The 18,459-nt window shown below is 36.0% G+C and overlaps 1 protein-coding gene across 1 annotated transcript; it reads right to left on the bottom strand.

Annotated features, from left to right (window-relative positions):
- Positions 1-1,810: 1,810 nt before the first annotated feature.
- On the bottom strand, positions 1,811-18,388 carry Tyrp1 (tyrosinase related protein 1). Its single transcript, XM_090329102.1, has 7 exons — positions 18,007-18,388; positions 16,140-16,462; positions 12,919-13,123; positions 9,841-10,008; positions 7,719-7,898; positions 2,980-3,126; positions 1,811-2,016 (listed from the first exon to the last, which is right to left on the bottom strand). The coding sequence occupies exons 1-7, from the start codon at positions 18,386-18,388 to the stop codon at positions 1,811-1,813; spliced, it is 1,611 nt and encodes a 536-aa protein (XP_090185228.1).
- Positions 18,389-18,459: the final 71 nt, after the last annotated feature.

Raw genomic sequence — 18,459 nt, 5'->3', positions numbered from 1 at the left:
CCTTCTCTTCTTTTCTATTTGGTAAATCCATTGGCATTCCTTGAAACATGACCTTCTCAGTTTTACAGTCCCAATTTGCTTCTCCAAAAGTCCACAGTGCCTTAAAGCAGTACTCATATTTGGCATGTGTTTGATAGATGTTTCTAAAATAGATGTTCAAAATTCTGCAGTAAGGTAGTTTCATTGATGTTGTTCATACACAGAAATCTTACATCTCACCATAGCTTTTCTATAAAGTTGACATATACACTATCTTATTAAATGAAAAGGTGTTTCAAGTAAATGAAGTGAGTAACGAGTGCTACTCTGGAAATGATTTGCCTATTTAATTTGTGTATATAACTTTAAAATTTCTTTCTGTATACAACTCCAGTAACCAGTCAGGGTATATAACTCTAGTGTTGTTTCTACATAATAAGTTAGAATAGCTAATTAACTATTTTCTATAGAGTAAAGATCATACTGTTATTTTCTTTGCATCAGTTTTTTTTTCCCAGTCCTGGACTTCAGCTCAGGGTCTGAGCACTGTCCTTAGACTTTCTCAAGGCTAGATAGAACTCTACCACTTGAGTCACAGCACCACTTCTGGCTTTTTTTTCTATGTATGTGGTACTGAGGAATCGAACCCAGGTCTTCATGCATGCTAGGCAAGCACTCTACCACTAGGCCAAACTCCCAGCCCCTGCATTAGTTTTTTGTAAAGATGTTTGTTCAATTATAAACAACTTGTATAGTTCATTTGAGAATATTGTTCCATAATACAAGGTAGAAAAGGAAGAACATTCATGTTAGAAAACAGGGAACAAATTCTTGTAGAATTGGATAGAAACAGCCATTTACAAACCAATATTTTAGTTATTTTTGAAGTAAGAGATTGTTGTATAAATGAAACTGCATGTGTAGAATACCATCTGTAGCACACTATGGGCATATTTCTCATTTCCTCTAAGATTTTAGAAAAGGATATACTGACACCCAAAGGAGATTACCAGCTTGAAGAAGTCAGCCAAGATCCAATTGTAATTCTACATAATTTATTTTAACTGATAAATGTGGCTGACTGTGCATCTGCCAATCAATGTCAATGACTAAATGCCTTCACATTTTTACACCAGAAATATGTCCACTCTTTTAGTATAAAGAAAGGTTTATGATCAAGTTTGATTCTCTTTGCATGTGAACAAAACATAGCTGTTTATTTATAGCATATAGTCGATCTTTAAAGATCCTCACACTACTCCTTTAAATATTATGGAGCTGGTGCAACCAAGCACTATTTATTTAATATAACACAATTTCATTTTTGTTTTAGATTGATATATAATTTACATGTAATAAGATGCTTAGCTCTTCAGTGCTTAATTTGGGAAGTCTTGCCATTTGTGTATACACAGAACTTCCCTCATATGCGTAGTGCTCTGAATTTGATCCTCAGTACCACAAAGAAGAAAAAGAAAAGAAAGGAGAAGGTATAGACACCCTCGTGTCCTGCTCCAGTCAGTCCTTCCAAGAGTAACCATTTTCTGACATCTGTCCCCGCCATTTCCTGTTCTTCCACTTCACATGGGATGCGTACATGGAGAAAACTCTTCTGTACAACCTAATGTGTGTGGTGCTCATGCAGGAGCAACTTACCATTTTAAACAGAACTGATAATTCGATCACCCCCAAATAGGCTGTCAGTTCCTACAAAGGCCAGAATAAGAAGGAAATAAAGTAAGAAAAACAAAATAATGAGTAGTAACGTATTATTCATTTTCAATCAGATTGCATCCTAATGATAATGCATCAAAGTGGAGGAGGTGTGACATCAGACCACAGATTGATTAGGATTGTGAAGTTTTTCATATTCTTCGGTATACTGTTGGTACTGGTCAGCGAGGAGAGGCTGACGAGCTTCATCTTTCTTGCTTCTGGCACGAATCAGACAAGAAGCACCCATGAAAAGGATGGCAACGAGTAACAGAGCAGCTACTACCGTTATGGTAATGATCTCAGGCACACTAAACTCCTGACCTGTTTGGAAAATAAGATGAGTGCAAATAGCAGTTAAAATAGTTTTCACCAAAACTGTAACATCTCAAATGTAAGCACTGTTCTAGGCACTTTAACAGATATCTCCACAGTTGGTGTTTCTTGAGTAGGTGGCCTTAAACCTAACATTTGTTATTTCAAAGGTACTTTTGAATTTCTTTTATGGAGTATACCATACAGGAATAGATGGTTGTTTTCAAGGAGATGATGGGTCAAAGGTTTTCAGTTCTTTGTCTAAGATTGCTTTGTTTGAAATGATAGCTGATTGGAGCCAAGAGTTTTCAGATCTTGTCTTCCTCTACTATGTTATTTTTGGTGATATTTGGGACTTGAACCCAGGCCCTTAACTTGGTTAGCTCAAGCTTCAATTGTTTTGGCTAGTGTTTTTGTTCTAGACACAGTCTTTCTAACTTTACCCAGCTGGCTACTCATGATCTTCCAAGCTCTTTCTCCAATGTAACTGAATGTAACTGAGATTACAGGTATACACACACATGCCCAGGAAGAAAGGGATTTAAATTTGAACAAGAACATTTTGCATGTCAAAATCTCAGAAAAAGCTAAAAATACTTCAGTCTCTCTTCACTTATAAATATATGAAAGCAAAATGATCTAGAGGAAAAAAATGGGGGGTTTTGCACAGAAATAAGCTCAAAATACATCTTGTCTCTGTGCTGGGAATATATATGAGATATAGCTTCTCAATGCCTCAGATTCCTTATGTGCAAACTCAGCATTATAAGGCTCACCTAGAGGTATGGCTATTAAATGAGATAGAGTGCCACACCCTCAGCCAAATTCCAGGTCGCTATGAGCTTTTCTTTCTCTTTAGCCCTGAACAAGAATCCTAGTGAAAATAAATGCCTCAGAAGATTGCAATTACTTTAAAGATAACGAACGTGTTTGGGGAGGATATCACAGAATAAATATTTTTCCAAGGCTCACCTGGCCATTGAACTTCATAGGTATATCCCAGGTTGTCCGGAGCCGTAACAAACATTTCTGTGTTGGTAACTGGAGGCCAGAATGGCACCATGTTGTACTGTCTATTATGCCCAATAGGGGCATTCTCCAATGGGAATGTGGATATATCTAAAATATGCCAAAAGACAACTTGTTAGTAGACAAAAAGTTAACTTCAATGTCAGTGTTATGTTTTGAAGGGGTGCTACTAAAAGAGAATATGGTAAGATATTCTTGATATTTTTTTCCTGAATGAAGACAAACACAGTCTCATGATATAGAGTTCAAATGCTCAGAATAGAGCACTAATATATCATTTAATACAAAAAGAATGATTAAATCCAGAAGTACTACTATTGTATCATTTATGTTAATCATCAATTGTTCTAGTTTCAGATAACAGAAACTAACAATTCATTAATTCATTTCTCAGGCAAATAAGATAGATCTGTAATTTGCTGTAGTGTGCTCTATACTTTAAGTCTGAGAAATTTTGTATCTGTTAGAGGTTGTCTTTGCCTCTCAGTATTTCTGCTTTATATTTTTCTCATATTTTAATTAATTCCAGTTTTTACATGGGATACCATTTACTTTTTCTACTTCCCATCTTTCTGTGTAGATTGAAGTCATTTAAGTATAAAACATTTATGAATGAGTTTCTGGCAAGGACAAAAAATAGTAGGTTGAAGCAAAAATATTGGCTTTCTGTTGTTGTTTGTTCTATATTTATAGAAATACCAAGTGGATTATCAAAAAACCAGAGTTGGAAGTGGGTTGGGACAGACACTAATGGGAATATATTTACAAGATGTGATATACGTGAGAGGCTGGCTGCATACAAAGGTTTCTTTCTGCATATGTTATATGCAAAAGTCACTGTGGTTTAGACAAGGATGCTTTAGCAGCTAATTTGAAGAACAAATGATCATAAAAGGTCAAGAGCTTATAGTTTTAGTGAGTTTCCACATACTATATATTAAAACTAATTATATATTATTTAATAAAATTCATTGATCATGGCTTGTGTTGGGCACTTGTCTAGACACTGGGACTATAGCAAGGAACAAGATAACAAAACCTGTTGCCCTCAGGGAACTCACATTCTAGTGTACTTTTAGTGATGATTTGTTAAAGCTACACATGCATTAATGTGATTAATCTCATGTATTAATGTGATTAATCTCAACCCAGCTGTTGATAAAGTTAAGCCCACTAAAATGAGTGGAGGGATAACAGTAAAATTAACAGTAGTGATTGGATTGTCACATAACTTCTCTATGCAAGAACCTGCAAGAACTCCAATCGCTCTTAGAATTAAGCCCAACAAGAGTATCTCTCTATTTTCCTTCTGATATTACTTATCCCTCATGACTCTCTCCCAGCTTCCCGCTCTGCTTCACTCACATTGGTCTCCTTTCAGCAGTTTTTTCTATAGAACTCCCCCATTCTACACAAGCCTTCTTACCTCACCTTCTGATACTAAGTCTACAAAGAGTGAGTATCTTCTAATGTAGTGTATGTTTATTATATTTATTATCATTTCCACTAGCAGGGAAGTTACATGGGGCAATATTTTTCTGAGTTTTTAAATGATACTCTGGAACCTACAATAATGCCAGGAAATAGTTGGAACTTAGATAATATTTGTGAAAGCACACGTGTGTGTGTGTGTGTGTGTGTGTGTGTGTGTGTGTGTGTGTGTGTGTGTATTAATGGTTTTCTTTCATTGTGAGATATGTAGAAACTGAAAAAAATGAATTGAATGAACTTCTGTGTTTAAATTTTGGGTCATAATTTTCAGTTAAAAAAAAGCAGAGAAGGCTGGGCACGGTGGCTCAGGCCTGCAATCCTAGCCACTCAGGAGGCTGAGATCTGAGGATCAAGGTTCAAAGCCAGCCCGAGCACAGAAGGACCTGAGACTCTTATCTCCAATCAACCTCTAAAAAATGGGATGTGAGGCTTGGCTCAAGGGTAGGGTGGTAGCCTTGAGCTGAAGAGTTCAGGGACAATGCCCAGGCCAAGTTCAAGCCCCATGACCGCCCCCCCCCAAAAAAGCAGAAAAATTGAATTACATGTTACACATATCTATAATGTCAATAAAGAGAAATTAATAGTGCTGATAGTATTTTGATGTTTGTATTGTACTCTTATGTCTAGTAAGAGGATTCCAGAATGGAAACTATAATGTAGATGACTGCAATTACCTTTAGCTCTAAAATACAATTCTTGCTCCATTCTGACTCTAAATTCTGTGATTTTTTTGGTATTTTTTTATTTTGCCGGTCCTGGGCTTGAGCTCAGGGGCTAAGCCCTGTCTTTGGGATTTCTCAAGGCTAGAGCTCTACCACTTGAGCCTTAGCTCCACTTCCGGCTTCTTTCCTATGTATATGGTACCAAGGAATCGAACCCGGGTCTTCGTGCATGCTAGGCAGGCACTCTACCACTAAGCCAAACTCCCAGCCCTAATTCTGTGATTTTTGAAAAGCCTTTTGAAAAAAAAACCTTTGGTACATTTTGAAAAAGTATTCTAATCTCTATTTCAAAAGTTATATTAAAATACTTTCACTTTATAAAGTTTTAGAAATTCTTGTAGTGGTTTTATTTTTGTTTCTCTCAAAGAAATAGTTGCTTTATGACAATGCTTTCCAAAAAAACATTTATGTGATGTTGAATATTTGAGTTTTAGTTTCCATGCAATGACAAGTAGTTATACTTATAATGCTGTATCCACATATTATCAGAAATATTCTGTAGGCTAGTTGACTGTGTTTAATTTATGGTATTTCTCTGTCCACTACTTAGTAGGTAACAAAAAAACCTTATTATATTTATAGCCCAAACAAAAAGAGCAGGTGGAAAAGAAGAAGCAAAGGTATTTTCCTGATTCATCCAAAGTCTTTAGATTAAAATTTAGATTTTTTTTTCTTTTGCTAGTTTTGGGGCCTGAATTCAGGGCCTGGGCACTGTTCCTGAGCTTCTCTTGCTCAAGGTTAGCACTCTAGTTCTTGAGTGACAACACCACTTCTGGCTTTTTCTGTTTATGAGGTACTGAGGAATTGAATCCAGGTCTTCATGAATGTTAGACAAGAATCTACCACTAATACATTCCCAGCTCCCAGAGAATGCTTAATAAATGCAAATCATAAATGTAATAATCAATAAATCAATAAATGCGAAATCATCACTTTTCAGCAAAGCATGAAAGAAAAAGGAATGCATATTTTTTTCTTTGCTAGTCTTGGGGCTTGAACTCAGGGCCTGAACACTGTCCTTGGGCTTTTTCCTCAAGGCTAACACTCTGCCACTGGAGCCACAGCACCATTTCTGGCTCTTTCTATGTATGTGGTACTGAGGAATCGAACTGGGGTCTTCGTGCATGCTAGGTAAGCACTCTACCACTAGGTCAAACTCTGGGCACCTGAATGATATTTTTTCACAATTGAAAGAAAACTCCATTGAAAAGAATTGTCAGGATACTTATGACACTTATGACACTATTTCCTGAAAATAATGATCAGCTTTCATGGCATTGTGAATGGCTATACATATATGACTTGCACATTTATGTCTAGTTCTCAGAAGCCATGTTTAACAAAAAATTGGTTTTGTTATTTCCTTTTTAATCCCAGTTTTCTTGTGCTGTAATAAAAGTCATCTAGTTAAACGTATATAAAATGATCATTGTGATGGCTAAAACAAAGATCTGTTTTTATAATAAAAACTTTCGGAAGATTTGCTAAAAGTCAATGCTTGAAATGTAGCTATAGATTAGGGAATAGTCAATAAATAGCATTGTAAATGGCTTGGAGAGCATAAAAATCTAGATTACTAACCTTAGATTGCATCATATATATCTTAGTTTCTTGATTCACATGAAAAACTGACATTAAATTACAGATAACTCATTGTGGGTATGGTTATGTAGGTAAATGCATCAGAACTATGAGAAGGAGTTTCAATTAATGAAATCTTGATTGACAATTTTATATTCATGTAAAATTGTTTCTGAAACAATTTTCTGGTGGAATAAACTATTTTGAGCAATCAATCAGTTTAGGTCCTGAATAGGTTGGGGACACAAACACACACATACTCACTCAAATGCAAATCAAAATGTAAGTATTATGTTAATGTGCATATAAAGTAAAATCACAGATGTCAAATTTACCATAGTTTCAAAATATGAAAATTCATGATATTTTTAACAGTGACCATGATTTCATAGTTTTGAAAAGCCATGTAATTCTCATGTAAGTAAGACATCATTGAAATGAACTTAAAAGAGGTTTCTTACATTGATTTTTCAGGTTGATCAACATTTCTATTCATGGGAGGCCATAAAGCTCTGAAGTGGATTTTAAGTTGTAAATTTTTACTCTTTTGAAACACTGAATTGTTCTATAAGGTTTTCTCATTCATATTAAGAACAATGAGGAGGATGTTGAATGGAAAATATAATAAGCAATAAAATATTAGGAAATACAGTATTATTTTTTTCACAATGAACACAAATGATTCTCTTAAGATAAATAACATTCTGAGAGATTTGTGTAATTTCCAATTTGTTTTGACTATCTGGAAATGGCTACCTAGTATAGCCATTTATATAATTATTTTGTAGTGGATTTTACGTGTATGAAGTGATACCCTAAGTGACAAACTATACCATCAAGACCGCCCCTTTAATGAAGCCTGCAAAAAGGTCTATGGAAGCTTCTCACCAGTGTTATGTCTCCTTAGCCATTCATCAAAGATTGCGTCAGTGAAAGTATGCAGGAGAACAAAAATAGGATCATTGGGAGATAAATGAGTTTGTCCCCCTGTACCATTCAAGAATAGATGGGCCAGGTTGTGAAGACTTCGAACGGCAGGGTCATATTTCCCCGTGGGATCACTGTAACCTAGTTGTCAAAGAAAGAATGAAAATAGCAGACATTATTGCAAATACTTCACTCTTCAAGTCAACAGCAATCATTATGTTTAGAAACATTTTTTTCTAAAATTTGTCAGTCTAAATTTTCCCTCTGTACCAATGGTTGATGACATTTACTTGCTAGACTCAGAACTAGGTTGGTTTTAAACAAGTCATTCTAAATGTAGCCTCTAGGTTAAAAATAATGACTTGCAAAGGAGACCAGTCAACGTATATAGAATACTGTATGTTGACACATGCAGACCTTATTCTGTATGGAAATGTAAAGAGTGAAAATCTTCAGTCTGGAGTAAAAAGTGCTGACTGAATTGGGAGAGTATCTCTCTGACTATCCGGAAACTTAAATTACCAGATGTTACCTGACTCTCGCACCTGATTCACTGTGAATGATGGTCAGTATGTTTATTTTTAGAAAGTTATTTTTGTGGGAAAGTTAAAATTTCTGTCCTAGTTTTAAACACTTGGAAAACTTACTGTCAAAAGATATCTAACTTCTGATAAATCTGTTCACAAATAAAAAGTGGAGTACCTTCAATGTATGATGGAGTTCTAAGTGTGTATAATTGGTTTGGAGGACTGTTGCATAATTAGATTTATCCATTCATTCAGTGGTTAATATTTTCTCTTACATATCCCATTAGTTTTTGATTCACAGAGCATTAAAACATTGTTTGTTATCTAAATATATGTTTCGAAGCATGCCTTTTCATAGTGTTAAGAAATTAATATCATTTGATTTCTCATTGACATTAATAAAATATAATCTGTATTTATAGCTTATGAATATAAGTTGAACCAAAAGGTAATAACTATTGAATTGTTAACATAATTATTAAAACTATATAATTGTACACTTATTTTGATGTTGATAATAAAAGAGAACAGAATCTGAACTAATGATCAGAATTGAATATGGTGGAAAGATAGGAAAAGGCAGGGACATGTGTTTGAAATGAGTTTGGACAAAGTGAGTTACTAATCCAAGCATAAAATTATGTATGTAGGTAAAGTGACAGGGTGCTTGCATAAGGTTCTATGTGTCCAATCTCAGAAAAAAGTTATCATGATATGTATCAAGTATCGCAGATCTTCAGGTCAAAGAAACTCATTTCTATTTTTTTATGGAGTAAATTTTATCCAAAATGTACAATGCCATATTTAAGGTCAGTTTAAGAGTAACAAATTTATAATAAATGTAAACAAAAATAACATGTGTCTAAAATTTTTAATATATGTCAAATTGGATATAGAGAAATAGGAAGTGATGATTTAGAAACACAAGACTTGGGATTTGAATCTACGATTTGTTATTAACTCTTGAATATCTTGAGATAATCATCTCATATATTTAGATTTCAGTTCTTCAGTTACAAAACTCTTGCTAAATAAAACAAAAACAAATAAAAATAAGCAGATGCTACTTTAAACTTTTATAGGCCTTTAAAAATGTTGCAAGTTTATACAATCTGAATAAGACATGCTCAAACCAGACTTCCAAAAGTCAACTAATTGTTTGGAATTTAAATGAAAATAATTGTTACTCATTTACTCCTACCCCCCTCAAAAAAGAAACTCTTTAGTATATTTTGTTATTGCTAGGATACAACACATAATTACATATACTAGCCTGGTAATGGCTGGAAATTTCAGTTGAAAAAGTTTTCCGATTTTTTCAAGAACAAATAACTTTCAAATGGTTTCTCCTATTATCATTAAGCAGTGGTCTGACCATTCCTTCTGAAGAAATTTCATTTTTGAGCTGATAATTGTGATCACCTCAAATAGGTAACCCTGTCCCTGTGAAACTGTCACAGCATCAATTTGGTGTTCGAAGACTTTAGTGAACCTCGGGGCACTTCAGCCTCCTTTCTTCACTAGATTAATTTCGATGACCAGTTTGGCTTACTTGCCTTCTACGGTATTTCGGAAACTGTTGGCAGAGTTGGAATAGAAAGGAGGTGTGTCAAATACACTGACTTCCAAGCACTGAGCAACATCTTGAGGTGCGGGAAGACGCTGCACCATGGGTCTATCTACGTTCCCGCCTGGGTTTCTCCGGATTGGCCCACCCTCCGTGCCTGCGGAAGAAAATGAGGCAGCCAAACACTTAGAGAAGGTTCACAATATGTCACATAAAACTGTTCAACTGTTTTCTCTATTTTTTTTTACCACTGTATGTGAATTGTACAAAGGAGTTTCGTTGTGATTTTCTCCCAATTTTTAGTGTAGAGATCAACTTGGCGCACTAAATCAGGTTTTAGCACTGAAAGGTAAGTTCTGTTCCGTAGGAAAAAAAAAATTAAAATGTGATATGAAAGAGGAAGACGAAATCTAGTGTCCTGTCTCTGTAAGAAAAAAAATGTGATAGAAACATCTGAATTAACAAAAATGTTTAGACATACAGATACAGGTCTCAGTTTTGGCAAAAAAAAAGTATGCCCTTTTTGCCCTACAAGAATGCATCGTAATCAGAATTCTATGAATTCGATAAAATAATCTCACAAACCTAAATTCAAAACCAAAATATATGTACATAAAAATTACCATTTAGCATCATCTACTTCAAGCCTTTACAGGAATTGGAAAACAAAATATAATTTAAAAACTCTAAACATCTTTGGTAAGTGGTGTATATTTTAATTACATAGAATTTTCAGTTATTTCCTCTATTTGTTATTATACTAGATGAGTAGAACAACAGAGTTTCTCCATGATCATTTTTTCCATACGTTTCAACTTTTTGATCAATTAATGTCCTCTTTTGTTGTTGTTGTTGTTGGATGTGGGGCCTAAACTCAGGGCCTGGGTGCTGTCTTTGAGCCTCTTTGTGCTCAAGGCTAATGCTCTACTACTGGAGTCACAATACCACTTATGGCTTTTGTGTGGTTACCTGGAGATAAGAGTATCCTGGGGACTTTTCTGCCTGGACTGGTTTTGAACTGTGATCCTCAGATCTCAGTCTCAGGAGTAGCTATTATAGTAGGATTATAGATGTGAGCCACTGGCAACTGGGACTAAAATAATTGTTTTGAAGGAAAGTAAGGAACAAGTAAACATATCGCTGTGGTTAGATAATGTGATACATGCCTTAAGTGAGGGAAGGCAGAGAAGGAAGGGGACCTTTTTGTCAAATTGTTACAGAAATGGTTCACAAAGAATAAATTTACAAAGCACCCTGAAGGACTCAGGACAATTTCATAGATAAAATAGAAATATCAAAGATAAATAGACTGAAGAAAGTAACAGGGGATGCTAAGCTTCTTGTTATTTATCATAAAAAGAAAGTGATTACAGTAAGAATTTGCTTTGCTCTTTTTCCCCAGTGACTCCCTTACCCTGGCTCAGTGCCAGCCTTTACTAGGTGCTGAGTTCTTTTCTGGATGCTGTTGACTAGAGGGCATTCAGGCTGGCTCTGAAAAGGGACCTGGCTGGGAGTAGAGGGTAGTGTAGCAGCACTATGGGCTACAGGAACCATGAGGAGCCAAAGCAGACGAATATTAGGAAGAACTCAGGGAGAGATGAGTCCATTATACTGAATGCATTAGGAACTAGGAGGAAATTGAAGTTCTTAGATCCATGGAAAGGGAGGAGGTTGGTTAGGGGAAGTTTGTGTTAGTCTGTTCCAATGGTCTTCAGAGAAAAATATATTTTCCCTACAGGGACAAGGAAAAGCCAGTTATCAGCAGGATTGAAAACTATAAAGCAAACTTTCAGACCCTCAAACAACAAATAACCTGCTTAGAAAAGAAATCTGTGGTTAGTATTTGAAGCTACCTCCTAATCCTTAATTTCATTTTTCTGCCAGATATGGGACCATTTATTCATCATGTCAAGTAAATATAAACCAACTCTAATTTTTAATTTCCAGAAGCTATTTCCATATAATGTCTCATTTGTTATATCTATACATAACTAAATAGTCTTCTCATAATGAAAGATATACATTAATTTTTTTTTCTGGTGAAAGCAGTTTTTTCTTTTTTTAAATTTTTTTATTGTAATTAATAAAAGGGTTACATGATGTTTGCCAGATAGAAGGTGCATTAATTCACGTACATTGATACCCTTTCACATGTCTTGGTAAGCAGTTTTTTCTTAAATGTTACTTTTTAATTAACATTTGAAGCATTATACATGCACAGAATAATAAAAATATAATTATATGTTAACAGCTCAAGGACAGATAATAATAGAGTTGATGGAAGGGAATCAGAAGCCCACTAATAGACTTGTATGGAATATATACTTGATCTGTGACAGAGTCATCTAATAATTAGAGAAAGGATGCTAGCAAAACTGGCTAAGGCTTGCATTCTCTGATGTTTACTGTATGAAAGCTAAAGGCAATTAGCATGTAGATATCACCTGTTGCAAAATTGTCCTTTTTCTGAAAGGGTCCCTTAGAACCAACTTTTGCTTTGTAATTCTTTGACTGAAGACATAATTCCCTCCCCTCTCCTCTCCTCTTTTTGCCCTCCTCTCCCCTCCCCTCGCTTTTCTCTTCCTGCCCCTCCTTTTCCTCTTCTTCTTTCCCTTATCTTTCTCCTCTTTTTCCCCCTTTCTCTCTCCCTTCCTTCATCCCAGAGCAGTTCAATCTCTCTCTCCCTCCCATCCCCATTTCAAATTCTCTTGGGAATTTTTCCTTGAAATTTCAACCCAAGACACATGAATAATAAGCTGGGTTGAGTACAGTATGAAGATTAATTTGTAAACTAGGCATTTTAGCAGTCAGGAAGTTAGCAACAGACTAACCAAATGACTCAAGCAACACAATGTAAAAATATAAAGGTACTCTCTGCATCCCCTGTGCTCCTTACTATGGACTGCCTGAATTATCTGAGGTGTTCAGTACCTAAGGGCCTTTCTGTACATGCAGTCCATTTAATAATATAATAGTACACCTTGCAGTACTTTGATCTTTTTGATAGAAAGAAGTCCTGCCAGGCAGCCCACAATCTCTTTATCTAGGATGGAAATCTGGAACTTACTGTTACAGAGTGTTCCCAGGGTATCGTAATCTTCCAAGGATTCACAGACCACTCTCCACTGAGAAAAGACGGAGTTGGGGCTTATGAGAGTGGAGTCAAAGTTGCTTTTGGATCCCATTAAGTCGTCCGTGCAGACATCGCAGGTGTTTCTCCCAGTTGCAAAATTCCAGTAAGGCAGGGAGAAAGAAGGTTCCTGAAGCATGTCCTAGATCAAGAAACTGTTAGTAGACTCTGGGCTTTTTTTACCCCCTTCCTCTTTGCTTGCTTTAGTCTGTCCATTTCTTTTTTACTTTTTGATGCAATCTCATAATGAAACTTTATGCTTTCTCTCAAAACATATCAATATAAAACAAAAGCAGATTTATTTTATAGTGCAAAATTGTTAGAACAACAATAATAATAATAATACATAAAATCCAATGCACTTCTAAGTTTTGTTTTACTGAGGTTAGTGTTGGTTCAAAACCCTTAATTGTATTAAGTGATACTATTTTATAATTATAATTATAATTATAATTTTATTGTATTATTCAATTTCTTTTTTTGCCTTGACATAAATTTTTATTTATTTAGTTTAGTTTTTTATTGTAATGTATAGAGGGGTTACAGTTACATTTGCCAGATAGTAGGTACATTATTTCTCACACATGCTTTTGTCCCCATTTCCTTCCCCCTCCTTTCTTTTACTTGTTTTTAGCCTCTATAGATTCAGTTAATCTATCAGTGGTTCTGAGGGATGCAGAGGCTTAAACTCTTTACTTATTAAAGCTTATAATTTACAGTGAGGAGTCATATGGGCATAAAAGAAACAAAATGCCACTCAGGATGAAATTTATTTTTAAGGAAAACTTCCTTCCTTGTTTGGCAGGTTAACGACATTTATATTAGTTACACAACAATCATAAATTAAATTTCTCTTTCGAGCTGATCTCACATTTAAAAGATTTGCTCCAGATTATGTACTTATTTCAGTACGTTTCTTAAACATATACATGTATTTTACTTGTTTTACACTCTTTTGGCTTTTGGGGTGTGATATTCAGATGGTAAGAGTTAAATGGATGTATGTTGTTGTTTTCTCTCGTCTTTCAAACATTTAATATGTCTATACCGTTTAAATAGTTTTCAAAGCTAGCCTTTGCAGAAAAACCTCTGAGAATCTTTTGAATTTTTTAAATTGGTTCAGGAGTGTGAATTTGAGCCTGGGCACTGTCCTTAAACTCTTTTTGCTCCAGGCTAGCACTCTTCCACTTTGAGCCACAGATCCACTAACTTTAAATGTTTTTCTGGAGAAGATTTTCCTAGTCTTCAGTAACTCAGAGGCCTCAAAGCTTTCCAATATAACCTCAGTTAATGATCTCCAAAGCTCTGTAATTGCTTTTTAAAAAGCTATCTTTGTGGTGCACAAAAATTAGTGACAGCTTCCCAGGGATCGTTAAGAATCAGACTGCGGTTCAGCAACTGACATTTGGCAACCAGAGTATATTCATGTGGCATTTTAGCTGTGCCTTGCTTTTAGACGATAATATGTCAGCTGACTTGTGCTGTTGGGTTTTAAGCATGTAAGTCATTGAGGGTGAAATGTACCCAAGGCAAAACTGAAACATAGTACTTCTCACCTGCCCTTTCATTTTAATGTGTCTATCAAAGTGTGACTTGAAGACATGAAGAGTCAATTATAAGTGACGGATTTATCTACTTATAACCTACTAAATATCTGATTTGTAATTGCAGATATAAAATGCAGATATATAATGTCAGAGTTCTTGATGAATTCATTCAGTCACTCTCAAAGTACACAAGGGTAGACTAAATCCAAATACTTTATTCTTCATGTTATCAAATCAATTGTGTTTCCTAATCTCTTTTTTTTCTTGAAATAATGCTGACATAAGTATGATGCAAATCAATTAATAAACTTAAACACCTTGCGTGTCTTCCAATTAGCTTTTCAAATTTTACTTGGTGTTAGAAATTTACTACTGTTATTTCACACAGGAAATAACGTGTGTGTGTGTGTGTGTGTGTGTGTGTGTGTGTGTGTGTATACACATGGGTGCACTCACGTGCCAGCCCTAGGCTTGAAAAGGGCCTGGGTGCTGTTTTCGAGGTTTTGTGCTCAAATCGAGCCTTCTACCACTTGAATCACAGCTCCACTTCTGGCAGTGTTGGCAATTAACTGTAGATAAGAGTTTCACAGACTTTCCTGCCCAGATTGACTTCAGTCTGCGTTTCTTAGATCTTGCCTCCAGAGTAGGTATGTGTGAGTCACCAATGCCTAGCAGTTTGTGGGCTTTCTAAAGGAGGTCTAATCATTTACATTTTTATCTTAAAATTAGAATAATTTTCCTAAGAAATGGAGTAGCTGGTAAAAAAAATAATGCAGCACATATATCAGATGCTTGACTATGTTTTAAATGTGCCAGCCTAAAAAAATACAAGAATAAAATAGCTGTGTTTGAGTTATGGCAAAAAGAGGTATTTCAAATATTGTTTGGTGTGCTTTTATTTGATCTTTTAGAAATTACATACTTTGAAGGTATGCAATATGATGTTTTAACATATATGTACACACAGGTATGTTAGTGAAACAATTACTGAAGTCAAGAAAGTGAGCATATACTTTCTTTCACATATTATATGAAGTGTTTTCTGACAGATTTGTCTGTAGGCTATACTCTGTTAAAAGGGCATGGGAAAATTTAGCTCAATGAAAATATAACCATCCAAATAGAAAAACCTTTTGTCTCTGACTTAAAAGACAAAAAAAAAAAACTATTGAAAAGAAGCAACACCTCCATTTGGTGTATTATGTATTCAGAAAAGAGAAAACAAAAGAATTCTATATACTCAACTTTACTCAAACTAGGAGGCTTCTGCTTACATTATGTCCAGAAGGATGATATATTAAGTGGGTTTCTTTGGTCTTACATTGTATGAATCATTTTCGTTTTCAATTTTCAAGCTATAAAATATTTCCAAACTTTTAATGAACGTGTAAAAATATCTCAGTTGGTGTTTTCGTTATTGTCATGACTTTCTTTTTACTTCACAAAAAGTAATCCGCATGGAGAAAAACTTACTAAACTTGTCAAAGGCAGGTTAATAACGTGACAATGCTATGTCATCTTATGTTCTGATCACTTCACAACAGTGAGCGGAAGTGAATTACTCACTGGGCCTCTGGTCTGTAAAGACAGACTGAGATGCTTCACACATACCTGCATGTCTCTCTCCAACTGCAGCAGGTGGTACCTGTGCCAGGTGAGGAAAGCTGGTCCTTCATGAGAGAAGTCCACTTCACCAAAGCTTTCTTGCCCTGCCCCAAGGAAGGTCTTTTTGACTGAATAATAGTGAGTCCAAACAAAATAGTTGTATATAGAGATGTTTTCAAATTGTGGCGTGTTGCCATCTGGTCCCAGAATTTCTTCTGATCGTCTAGTAGCGATGACAAATTGAGGGTGGGTTGTACGCTTTGCCATATCCAGTGCCTGGACAAGATGTGTCTTTTCTTCTGTGCTTAAGTCCAGAAGATTTCTCCTGACTTGAAGGATGAAAAATTCAGACATGAAAACATCTGTCTATTTTTGCCAGTCCTGAGCTCTGTCTTTGGACTTTCTCAAGGCTAAAGCTCTGCCACTTGATCCTCAGCACCACTTCCTGTTTTTTTCAATGTATGTGGTACCCAGGAATCAAACTCTGGTCTTCGTGCATGCTAGGCAAGCACTCTACAATTAGGCCAAACTCCCGGCCCTGAAAATATCTGTCTTGTGTGAGAATTGGTAGAGAACACACATAACCATATTGTAACATACAGTGCCTCATTTATCCATAGGTCATTACATGAGACCTATATTCAAATATTTTATACATTATTTTCCTAGTTGAACATCTCATAGTCAAAGTGCTTGGGACCAGATATATTTCAGAATTTGGATTGTTTTAGGATTTTGAAATACATGTTCATAAATTTTGGCGATGGTAAACACAAAATTCATTTGTGTCACATATATCTTACACATATGCACTAACGGTGCTTTAAGCAGCAGTTTAAATAATTGTATGCATAAAAGTATATAATGTAAAAATAGATACAGAAGTTTCCATTTGTTGTATTATATTGGGATTCAAAGATTTCTAGCCTGATTTCTCTCTTCTCTCCCCCCCCTTTCTATTTCTCATTCCAATTTACTCTAGAATTTCAAGTGATTTCTTTCATCTTATTTGAAGATTTTTCTGATTTTGTGATTCTGTCATCTATATTTCTGCTCATAGTTGGCATATTTCTTTGTTTTCTAATTATTTGCATGATTTCTTGTTTTCTAATTTTTCACAGCATAAATCTTGCAAAACCAAAGCAGGTGGTATAATAGCCTTTACGACCAAACACTTTTTTTTTCTTTCTTTAGAACTACTATTCCAACTTTGGATTTTCATTTGTAAAATGTGGATAGGAATAATACCTCCTTTATAGAGTTGTAAAGATCAAAGAGAGCAGGCATAAAAGCAATTTAGACCACAGCCTGCTATAATAAAGGCTCAGTAGATGGTCTGTTAAACCCTTGTACCAGCATGTGGCATACAGAAAACAACCAAGTACTGCTGACTGTTAACTATTTAATGCTGTGCTCTCAGTTCATATTTAGGCTTCTCTTGGAAGTGCCTGAGTTTGGCCATTACAATCGGGAATTTCTTTGTAGGTCAGCAGGAATCCGTTGAAGAATCTGAGATAGGAGGAGCCAAAGATATCTCAGTATGGATTCCATGTTTATCAAATACCAGAATGGAAGGGTTGAACTTTCTGAATCTGTAAGAGGGAACATCCCCGGAGCCATAAAAAACTAGTTCATTTTCCAAGTATGAAATGGGTTTTCAGCAACATGGTCTTAGAATGAAATATTATTAGTCAGAAAGTCGGATTCAATCACAGCTTTTAAAATTGACCAAATCTCTTAAATTGTCTAACGTTTGGTTTGCACAACATGGAAAGGAGAAGTTGAGCTCTGTGATGGACAGACAGTCTTTCAACTCAACTGATGCAGGAGTCAGTCTCCTGGCAAACGTGCACCTCTTCACCTCCCCACTTACCTGTGAGGACTTTCTGGTTGCATGCAGGTCCTCGCCATCCTGGGCGACAGCTCCCACAGTTGTGTCCTGAGAAATTGCCATTGCAGTGGCACGTCCTGTTGAAGAACCGCAGGGGCCATCTCTCCCGATCATCCCTGCCTTCGTGGGGGTAGAGGGGACTATGGCGTCTGGAGTCGGCAGCCACTGCCTCACACGTGCCCCTTCCGGAAGAGGATCCGCAGGGGTCCGTCCCAGGTCCAGAGGAGGGGGACAGGTCGGGGCAACACATGCCGCTTCTCAAAGCCTCGACGGTCGCACACTCACGTGGGAATTGAGTCCAGGCCTGCTGAACAAGCACGAGGAGGAAGATGGATTCCTGGGAGAAGAGATGATAAAATTTCATGGTGGTAGACGCCGAGCTGGTGTGCAACCCTTTTGCGGAGAGAGGATGGAGGCTCTCAGCTAACAATCCAG

Source organism: Megascapheus bottae, chromosome 3 (assembly GCF_031878675.1).
Source record: "Megascapheus bottae isolate mThoBot1 chromosome 3, mThoBot2.hap1, whole genome shotgun sequence".
Classification (NCBI taxonomy): Eukaryota; Metazoa; Chordata; class Mammalia; order Rodentia; family Geomyidae; genus Megascapheus; species Megascapheus bottae.
The sequence above is the reverse complement of the archived record's forward strand: the minus strand, read 5'-3'. Positions and strand labels throughout refer to the sequence as shown.